General features: G+C 51.5%; 1 protein-coding gene across 1 annotated transcript in view; it reads right to left on the minus strand.

The window, feature by feature from the left end:
• The window catches only part of Pdgfrb (platelet derived growth factor receptor beta), a 21,232-nt gene that overhangs the window by 9,801 nt on the left and 463 nt on the right, over nt 1–10,968 (minus strand). The window contains exons 2-11 of the mRNA XM_048811880.1: nt 10,451–10,496; nt 9,176–9,499; nt 7,870–8,136; nt 7,004–7,131; nt 6,713–6,887; nt 5,927–6,119; nt 5,241–5,356; nt 3,864–3,987; nt 3,071–3,282; nt 577–686 (exon numbers count right to left, since the gene is read on the minus strand). Of these exons, the coding sequence (XP_048667837.1) occupies nt 577–686; nt 3,071–3,282; nt 3,864–3,987; nt 5,241–5,356; nt 5,927–6,119; nt 6,713–6,887; nt 7,004–7,131; nt 7,870–8,136; nt 9,176–9,499; nt 10,451–10,490 (1,689 nt within the window). The 5' untranslated portion in view covers nt 10,491–10,496. The remainder of the gene's footprint in view (nt 1–576; nt 687–3,070; nt 3,283–3,863; nt 3,988–5,240; nt 5,357–5,926; nt 6,120–6,712; nt 6,888–7,003; nt 7,132–7,869; nt 8,137–9,175; nt 9,500–10,450; nt 10,497–10,968) is intronic.

Consider the following 10,968-nt stretch of genomic DNA (forward strand, 5'->3'; position numbering starts at 1 on the left):
AGCCATCGGGCTGTGACAGGCTGAGGAGCAGCTGACAGCCAGGGGCCTGGCTCACAGAACAACCTCAGCTGCCTCTCTTGGAGCCTCTGTGGCTCCTCAGGTGGGTGTGGAGGAGAAGGCAGCCTGGACATGGTCCCTCCCCACATGAAGTCATCCCTGAGGGAATCGCAGAAGGATGGAACTTTTGAATGTTGAAATTTAGTGTGCCAAATTCATAGGATTGAACTCAGAATGATAGAATCCAGGGGGACAGTAATCCTAATTTGGGAATCTTAACATTTTGGAATTATAAAGTGGTTAAATCTCAGGACATAACATTGCAATTATAGACTAGTTGAGAGGATATGAATGCATCCATAGGAGTCTCCATGGGTGACAGGGACAAGCAGGACATGAGGTTAGAGCAGAGCAAGACCAGGGGATCCTGGATAGCTTGGATCAGGCGTGCGAGCCCAGGCTGCTGCAGGTGGAGGCAGCTCAGAGACCCTGAGCTCCATGCTGGGCCCACCTATGGCCAGATCCTGCAGCAGGGGTGGAGACATGCAAACCCAAGGTACCAACCCCTACCCCCTAGGCCAGAATGGGACTCACCTTCTGCCAGAGCATGATGAGGATGATGAGGGAGATGATTGTGAGAACCACCAAGGCCAGGATGGCTGAGATCACCACCACCTTGAAGGGGAGGGCTGGGGACAGAGACCAGAGCAGGCCATGAGCAAGGAGGGAACTGGGTAGCTGCTCTCCCCTCTCCCACTGCCACCATCAAAATCCTTTCCTACCCATTGTGCCCAGACAGAAGGCCCCACGTCCTCGATGGCCTATGATGTCAGACCCTCAGCCTCTTGCTCTAGGCCACATCTTCAACCTCTCTTATGAACCTCCACCCCCTCAGTCACCATCCCTAGTGTCTTCAGCCCAGTCAGAGTCAGTATTGCATTTCTGCCCCAGCTCTAGGCCGAGTGAAAACCCTTTTCTGGGTTCCTGTCCATTGCCTGGCTCTCCCATGAGACCAGGAGCCCCCGAGGGCCATGCCTGTGTTGGGCTGTCACAGCAGATCAGAACTCTAAGTTCCATGCCTGACCAAGTGGCCAATGGACACCATGACCTGCCACTGAGGGAGTCACAGGCTGAGCCACCATGGCCAGATAAATTCAGACTCAGCAAGGAGCCTGCTCCCCCCCCTAACCAACCACCCTTTTCCACCCCAGAGCCCATCTAGGAGTGGACAATGATGGCAGTTAATAGGGCTAGCAAGGCCCCGTGGTGCCTGTGCCTACTCTAACCCAAGACCTCAGCCTCTTCCCTCCTGGGCCATCCCATCCAGACCTTCATCTCCCCTGTCCTGCCCCACTGACTACCCAAGTGTCCTTTAGGAATTTGGTTCTTCTCCTCTGTCCCCTTCCTGCCCTTCTCTCATCCCCAGGGAGCCCAGTCCTTCCTCATATCCTCCTCAGGGTCACAGACCCACACCTCTCTTCTGCTCCCTCTCTCCAACAGTCTCACATATCCAGGGCCTGGGAAAAAAGCATGCATCCTCTAGGGAGTCCTCTGAGTAAAGAGGAGCTGCCATACAGCCATCTCAGTCCCCGGAGTTAGTATGTGTGACATCTGCCTCTGCAGGTGTACTTCTGCCTTCACTCAGAGCTGATGTGCAGGTCAGGATGTCCACACTGTCTACCCAGGTGCCCATCTGCTCAGGCACATGTCTGTGCGCGCACAGGAGGGTTGATGAGATAGGATATTTTAAAAAACCCACCCACACTCACAGGGCAGGTACAGGAGGCTGGTGTGCTCAAAAGACACGCACACATACCAGGCCACTAAGCCTGCCTCAGCGCACAAGTGTGCACCAAGCCTTATGTGCACCTCAGACCCCTGCTTGCTCTGGAGTCTGCCTACCCTAATAGCTCCACTCCTTCCCACTTCCTTCCTCTTTTTCTCCCCACCCCATACCCCAAAATTCACATGCACTCCCTGCTCCAGGCAGCCTGAATTCCTTTACTTTCTTAGAACCTGCCCTGCCTTGAGGCTCTTGCCCAGTCCCCTCCTTCTGACTAGAACACTCTGCTCACCAGGCTAACTTAAAGTCATCCCTCAGGTTTGACCCAAAGGACTGTTTCCCAGGATATTTCCTCAGTCCTACAGCTGGCCTCTTCGCCCTCCAGGCTTTCTCCCCAGGGTGGTGATCCTAAGATTGCTTATTCCCACCATCTTGTCCCCTGATCTTAGGCACTAGGAGGACATCAAAGCTGATCCTCTGACCTCAAGAAGTTGGGTCCTCATAACTATTTATTGAAGAAGAAAGGTGAATGAATGAAGTGCATTCATACAAGGGCACACATACACAAGAATGGGCAGCTAGACATGCAAAAACATCTGTGCACTGCTAGGACCGTTCACATGTGCAAGATTTGTGCATGTAGGTGTCCCTTGTAAGATATATGCACTGTACAGCAGGCATATGTGTTCAGGTATTGTGCTCACACATTTTTCCAGAAAGGTGTGCTGCAATGACATGCTTACAGACACGCACTATGACACTTGACACATATGCACAGGAATTGCACATGTATTTTTTGCACCCATGTATGGGGTTTTATACACAAGCCTGGGAACTGGGCATGCTGTACATGGCTTATATACATATATTCTGTGGGTTTACACACAGAGACAAGCTTCATGCATGCTTGAACACATGCTTACAGACATATACTCTAGCTTTATTCGTGTATCTGGGCTTAGGCATTCTTCAGCACAAAGTTTACAAGTATACACATAGAGAGTTTGCACCTGTGTCCTGGGATCAGGCCTGCTCATGGTCAGGGCTTCCAACATGCAGTTTACATTCTCTCTGTAGAAGCAGACTGTGCTGCTCAAACCATGGTTTCTACACTCGTGTTTGTACACATGTGCCCATTATGTATTGTGTATGGTGCAAAGAAACATATTCTGATGCATTTCACATAGCTACCGTGTACCTAGGAGTATGCTGACTTGGCCTGTTGAGGGGGCATGGGCTCAGTCCCCAAGTATGGCAGGGTCAAGGTGGGGGTGAGCTGGGGAGACTCACAATGCGGCACCACGGTAACCTCCTGCACATCCTGGCCCAGTGGGTTGTGCAGCATGCAGCGCACCGACAGTGGCTGATCCACGTGGCGCAGGCGCAGCGTGCTCACCACCTCATATTCCTGCTCCTCCGCCCAGTATGTCACATTAGTCTCCAACTGGCTTTCCTCCTCGGAACTGTTCCCCAGCGGTGTGGGCGGCAGCTCGCGTGGACACCTATCCAAAGAGACCAGGATCGACTTGCAGCCTCACCTTTCTGCAGAGGTGGAGACTGAGGCCAAAAGCAGACAGCACCGCATAGTGGAGAAGTGCATGTCCAGTTCCTGTGACCAGCTGCCTGGTCCTAAGCGGGTTCCTCCAGTGATTCTCTAAACTGATCAGTAGGTGGCGCCTCCGTTCCAGAATTGAGATCCCTGGATTGCAAAATCCACTCCTCATTTTTGACCACCAAACAAACACAGTGTGTTGAGATAGAATCAGAACCTCAACTCAACCCTGCCTCTAGCCACTGAACCACCATGAGCCCTAGTCAGAGGAACAGAACATCTACTGGGTAGGTAAGGTCTTTCTGGGCACAGCCCTCCACTGTACTGAGCAGAGGATAGCCCAGGTGTCAAGGTAAAAAAGAGACAATTTAGATCATGCAGAGCATCTCCAAGGAGGTGATGGAATGGTCTTCTAGGGTGTGGCTCTAGTCTGGAGCAATGTGAAAGAGGAAAGGGCAGACTAGTGAGTTCCACTGGGTCCTTCTAGCCTGCTGGGGTACCCTAGGAGACTAAGGTCCAGGATCTGCTCACCTTTTGAGGTCTCTGCAGGTAGACCAGGTGATATTTGGCTGGGGCATGCCTCGGCCACGACAGCGGACTGTCTGCTCCCCGTTGGCAGGGTGACTCTCGCTCAGCTCCAGCACACGGACAGGGACTGCATGGGGGAAGGTCCAGGATCAGGAGAAAGGTGGGAGGTGAAAATAGACCTCAGGGAGACCTGGCCCAGAGCCTCCATCAGGGGGAGGGCTGCAGACCTCAGGTGAACACTAAATACCAGGAATCCCTTGGGGGAAGCTGATGGATCTCCCTCTGGGCTACTTCAAAGGGAAAGTCTCAGTAGGGGGCTAGTCTGTCCTTAACACCTCTCTGAGACTTGCTCACCTTCATTTTAACAAAGAGAGAACAGGCCTCAAGCTCAGAGCCCTGGGCAGCCCAATACATGAAACTGGATTGAATAACATTTGTCTTGTTTTCTTGGAGTTGATTTTAGTGGTTGCCTGATATTTATGACATGTGATGCTGATTTTCCATCTACAATTGAGAGGTTCAATTTTGCCTTTCAAAATATGTTTATTTTTAGAAAGCTAATTGACAAAACATGAAGTCATTCCCATGGCATTCCTACACTCAAGTCCCTGCAATGACTTTTCATTTAGGTCACAGTAAGAGTCAAAGTTGTACCAGACCCACAGGCACCTACACATCTGCCCTCTCCTCGCCCCTACCCTATCTCTGCTCTGACCTCATCCCCTGCCACTCTTCCTCTCTCCCTCTTCTGGCCACAGGACTTTCTGGCATTGTTCTGGCCCTTGCACTGCCAGGGGTGCCATCTTCCCAAATATCCACTTGGCTAATGCCCTCGTCTTCTTCAAGTCTTCACACAAATGTCACTTCCTCAATCCAGCCAAAGCAAATAAGGTCAATACTGATTACAACATTTAAAAGTGTACCTCACCAGCCCCCTGTGCACTGCTCTCTCAATCTTCCCTACCCTTCTTTTTTTCCCTTTCCAATAGCGCCTATTACCTTCTCATCTGTGTTATTTGCTGGGATTTCATGTCCTTCTGTTACATGTTTGTCTTCCCCCAAAGGCAAGGCCTTAAGAACTTCCAATAGAGAAGTATATTGTAATTGCTTAATAAATATCTACTGGATTAGTAAGTATCATATAAATGGACTATGAGAAGGAAAAATCATGCCATTGGGACATGAATGCCCAAGGTTTTGGAAAACACCAGTCTAGCCTGATGGCCTCCCTTTACAGTTGGGGAAAATGAGGTCCAAAGAAGGGACACAGCTTCCTTAGTTCCAGATCCCTCTCCAGCCCCTCCTATGGGTGGGAGGACAGTACAGGAAGAGGAAGTGGGGACAGGGAAGAAGGGAAGAGGGGACTGAGGTGGCCCTCACCATTGACCTGCAGCTTGAAGGAAAGCTGGGCCTCAGCATCCTCATGGAAGGCCCGCATGGTATAGTAGCCAGCCTCTGCCACCTTCACTCGCACCAGTGTCAGTTCCGATACATACCTAGGAAATCATACAGGCCAGGAAACCCACTCACTGTCAGAGCTGGAAGAACTCCCCCACCTCCCACCTTCTTTATACAGACAGGGAAAACAAAGCCCAGGGAGGAGAGGGACTTGCCAAGATCACACAGTGAGAGCCAGGACTCAAACCTAGTCTCCTGAGTCCCCAGTTATAAGCAGTTCCACTAAACCAAGAAGGGGACAGAAGGATTGGGAGGTTGGGGGGGTCGGGGGGGGTGCATGATTCCTCCCCCTCCACAGGAGGGACCTAACATGTTTTATTCTAATTTATCGTTTCTCTGTTAATCTCCAGCCTCGGGGACATCACAGGTGGCAGTGAGTGGCCCTCCTGGCACTGTCTTCCCGGTAATCCTGTTTCTGTTTCCCCCGCTGACTCAGAGACCCTGGGTATGCTGAAATTCTGCCCAGGTCCCTGCAGTATCCCAGTGTCTGGCACCAATCCTGGCATGCAGGAGACTCTCCGGAAAGGTGGACCTAGGTTTGTCGTGGGTCTGTGGGCTGCTTGGTAGCTGCAAAACTTCAAAAAATGGAGTGGGTAGCAGCTGCTCACCGGGTCTCAGACACATTGCGCGTGGACAGGGCGATCTCGCCGGCGCTGGAATCGCCCAGGGTGCGGTTGTCCTTGAACCACAGCACAGTAGGTGGCGGGTAGGCTTCGAACACCACTTGTAGTGTCCGACTCCTGTGCAGCTCAGCAATTTGTATAGCGCCTAGGTCTCCCAGAAGCCGCACGTAGCCGCTCTCTGCAAGGTACAGCTGTCAGGGGCCGACCCTGGGGGCGGGGCTATTCCCAGGCACCAATGGGGTTGCACGTCCCAGGGGCGGAGCTCCTGGAGGCGGGGCATCAGCTGAACTGTAAAGGAACCTAGACTTCTGGGGCAGAGGCTTCAGGCTTTAGGAAGTCATTCAATGAAGGACTAGGGTTGAAGTTGGGGCTGGGGACGAATTTGGCTCTGATATTAGTGTTGGAGCCAGTTTTGAGGTTGAGACTGCAGTTGTAGTTCTCTTGTTCGGTTTGGTTTTGTAACTGAGGTACATTGGAGTCTCAAACCAGGGCCAAGGTTGAATTTGCAGATGGGCCTGCCCAGGCCTGTGATGCGTTTGGGATTAGAGATCAGATTGAGGCTAGGGTTCTGGCTAAGCAGAAAGTCTACTTTTAGATTAGGGTTGAATCAAGCTGACACTGCACTTTGGTTTGGATTTAACCCCAGAATTGGGGCTTTGACTGGCACAGAGTCTAGTGCTGAACTGGAAAATGGTTGATTGTACCCTAGGGCTGTGCCAGGCTCTGAGTCCAGTTCAGACAGGGGTTAGGAACTGATTCCAAGGCACCCACCGACCACAGTGACATTGATGGCCTTTTCATCTCGATGGTCATTCACACTCTCTGACACATTGCAGATGTAGGTCCCTGAGTCATCCAGCTCAGCATTGGGGATGTGCAGGATGGAGCGAATGTGGGAGGGCACATCAAAGAGGAAATCTGTCACTGGCTCTACGAGGCGCCCACTCTGCAGGAACAAGTGGGGCAGGTTCTCTAAATAAGCAGGGGTCCATGAGAAGTCAGTCTGCAGGCTGAGCTATCCATCCTTGCCTGGTCCCTCCCCCAACCGAGGCCCAGCATTACCTCCATGCGGGGGTAGGTCCACTCAAAATTGACCACCTCATTCCCCGTCACAATGCACATGATGGTAATGTTCTCACCCTGGCGAACCACAGTCTGCACTGCATTCACTGAGACATTGATGGAGGAAACTGGAGGAAAGAGGGGGGCTTAGGGCTGGGGAAATCACACCAGCCACCAGTACTTCAACTTGGGCATGGGGTAGGGGTATACAGAGTGAAGCATTGACTGATGGAAAATTCATCCATTCAAAAAAATATTTATTGAATGCCTACTATATGCCAAATATTTATTTTAGGCACTGGGGCTACAACAATGAATACAACAGACAAAACCTTTGTCCTTGTGGCGCTTACACTCTAGAAGGGGTAACAGTCTAGAAATTAAAGTATCCTCTGGTGATCTAAGTAGAGGAGAAATTTACTGAACACTCCTATTGTGCCCTGTAACTTCTATTTTTTGTTTTATTTAACTTTCACAATAATCCCATAATGTGGGCAGTAATTATCACCCTCTTTTACGAAGGAAGAAGCAGGTTCAAAGGGATTATGGGCCTTGTGCAAAGTCATTCAGATGGGAAGTGGCTGAGCTTGGATTTCAACTCAGTTGGCTCCAAAGCCTGTGCCTTTGCCCATCTGATTACACAGCCCAGCGTGCCACTGATGTGTCCCCTGACTGTGGGAAAACTGCATCCTCAATAGGAGCCTCAGTTTCTTCATCTGTAAAATAGGAGAAACACTACCTCCCTTCAAAGGTTATAGTGAAAACAAATGAAAAATAGTTATATACTTTGCAAACTGTAAACGGCTATTCCTCTGTGAAGGGTTATACTTGCCTCTGCTGACAATCAAGCCAAAAAGGGGACTCACCCTGGAGGCTGTAGACGTAATAGGCATCGGAATCCACTTCCCTCTCCCCAATGGTGGTTCGGCAGATGTAGGTCTTGTCCTCAAAGGTACCAGAGAAGCCTCGTTGGTGGTCATAAGGGATAGGCAGCGGGATGTCCTCTTTCTTCTCATGCAGTGTCACCACTAGCTGGGGGTCTGTCACTCGGCATGGAATTGTGGTCTCAGTTATTTCCGTGAGAAAGATGAATAGGTCCTCCGGCTCCATAGGGAGGAAGCCCATGGTGGGATCTACAAGGAGTGGAGCCAAGAATGAGTGAGGGTCAGGGGACCTGGGTGTCTGGCGATCCCATGAATTGCTGTATGACTTTGAGTAAATCTCTTCCACTCTTTGGCCCTCAGTTTCCCCAATACAGGAGAAGGATGGCACTATGGTTTAAATGTTGGTCTGCTCCAAAATTCATTGAAATTCCATTGCCATTTTAACCCCAAGAGGGCTACATGGTTGAGGTTGATGCCACTAAAAAAGGGTAAGTTTGCCAGCCATGGTGGCACATGCCTGTAATCCAGTGACTTGGGAGGTGAGGCAGGTGGATTGAAAGTTCGAGGCCAATCTCAATAATTTAGCAAGACCCTCAGCAACTTGGCGAGACCCTGTCTCAAAATAAAAAAATAAAAAGGGCTGGGAATGTGTCTCAATGGTTAAGCATCCCTGGGTTCAATCCCTCATACCAAATAAAAGGTAGGGGGGCAAGTTCAGTGCCCTCTGGCTCTCTCTTGCCCTTCTGCATTTTTTGATGAGATTATATAAAAGAAGTCCTTGCCAGATGCTGATTCCCTTAATATTGAATTTCCCAGCTTCCAAAATTGTTAGCCAGTACATTTATGTTCATTATAAATTACCCAATCTCAGGTACTATTTTACAGCAGCAAAAACATAGTAGGCATAAGAGACAGATGCTCAGAGGCCATTCCAGCTCTAACATTTGACATTGACAGTACCAGGGTAAGAAAGCAGACAACCCACAAGTTGAAGTATGGCTGGTACCTGGAGCTTGGAGAACAGGGAAGATGAGACATGGGGGCCAAGGGGGAACAGACAGCAACCAGCTAAGAATACAGAGTTCTTGGGAGGCAGTAATGGGGTTGGCTGGCAAGGAGCAGACTGATATTCAGACCAATGTGTGGAAATGAACACCCTGCTGAACTAGAGTTCATGATTCGGCTGCATTTCTAGAATGGCTGCATTTCATGGTGCCAATCAAGCAATCTCTTGAACTTCCCCTGATACCTTCAGTAAGTGAGTGGCCATGCAGGTGGGAACCCTTACCTGGCACAAAGATGTAGAGCCGCTTCCGCTCACTGGGCTCCCGCCCAAGGGAGCTGTTGTAGGTACAAAAGTACTCTCCTGTATCACCTCCAGTGACATTGGCCAGGGTTAGCATGCTGGAGAAGGTGCCCTCCTGGGTCCTGGACACTTTCTGCTGAGGCACCTGAGACAGCCGTTCCCACACCACTGGAGCTGAACCCAGGCAGGTCAGAACAAAGGTACTGGAGAGATTAAGTACAAGCTCTGGCCCTGGGGGCATGATGGTCAGGCCCTGGGAGGTCTGTGGACCTAGCAGCAATAGCATGGGCAGCAACAGCAACCGGCCTGGAGAGAAGACATCAGATGTCAAGGCACAGGGGCCTCAGCAAGCCCCCTTGGGCTGCCCAGGGGCATGTGTGCACAGCCCCCAAGTCCATGAAGAACACATCTCCATTTCCAACACAGACTGGAACCCTCTGCCCATGGTTCTAGAGCCTGCTCACCCAACGCTAGGCCCCCAGGTACTCCTGGCCTTTGTCTCAGTCCCTTTAAACCCAGCCTCTGAGTTCTCCAGCAGTACTACATTCAGGCAGCGGGCAGGGAAGGAGTCAGGAAATCCTTGGGAAGCAATTCCCAGGCCTCCAGTTCCTGCATTGCTTCCCAGGTCACTTTCTGGGCCTCTTCCCCCTGCTGCCCTCAGCTACCTAGGTTCCCATGAAGCCCAGAGGTGGCCCTGCTTGGAAGAAGGTGAGCAGGAGGTACTCAGGTAAATTAGAGTGAAGTTGGGGGCTGCAAAGGGCTGGGATGGGGGGGTGTGCCTGTGTCCAGCAATTGGTTCTCCCACCCCCACCCTTGCCCCATGACATCTTCTAGGGAAGGATTTTGTAAGCCACACTCCCATGCTTCCTGGGGATGAAAATCCAGAGGGGGCCCAGATAGGTGGGCAGTCAGGCAGCCAGTCCCTCTAACAGTCACCGGACGCACCCCTGGAGAGCTGAAGGCACATATCCAGCCAGACTGAGGAGAAATGGGAAGCCAGGGTGACTGCTAAAGGGTGAGGGGTGTATGGAGGGCTAAGGAAAGAATCTGATGCGATCATTTTGGACAGAAGGGGTTCACTGAAGGTCTCGGAGCTGCGGGTGGGTGGCTGAGGAGGCATCCACACAGACCTCAGGAAATGTAGGAAATCCAGCTCAAGAGCACTGCAGTTTTTCTGGACTCGTGTCCTTATGCTAGCACACAGCCTCCCAAGGTAGGGCCTTTCTGGGACCCCTGCCCCTGCCCCAGCCTACTTACCTCTGAGGACCAGAGCTGGCGTCACACCTGGAAGCTGCATGATGTCCTGTAGAATGAAACAGGAGTCAGGACCCAGAGTGGGCAGAGGCGGTGCCAGGGCCCCTCTGGTTCCTACAGAGTACACCCTCGCCTGAGCTCTCCATGTCCATGGGGCTGAAGTCAAAAGCCACCTGTCCCAAGTCTGAGAGGGCACTCATGACCACAGGCCCTATCCCTTTTTTTCTGACCCTCGCGTGGCCTTGGCTGGGTCCTACGCCTCTCTGGGCCTTAGTTTCCCTGCATGACCTTGGGGGTGGGGAGGTTGAGCTGGATAGTATCCAGGGACCCGCCATCTCTGACAACCCGTCCTCTGAGTGACAGTTCCAATACCAGGCTCTTATCTGCCAGGACAAATATTTGGGAAAGTGTGATGAAAGGCCTGGAGGAGAAGGAGGGGGGAAGCCAGAACCCAGAGAACTCCCACAGCTCCACAAGCACAACAGGAAACGGAGGCGGCTGTGGGAAGGGAAGCGGGGGGG

This window comes from Marmota marmota, unplaced genomic scaffold (genome assembly GCF_001458135.2).
Source record: "Marmota marmota marmota unplaced genomic scaffold, marMar, whole genome shotgun sequence".
Taxonomy (NCBI): Eukaryota; Metazoa; Chordata; class Mammalia; order Rodentia; family Sciuridae; genus Marmota; species Marmota marmota.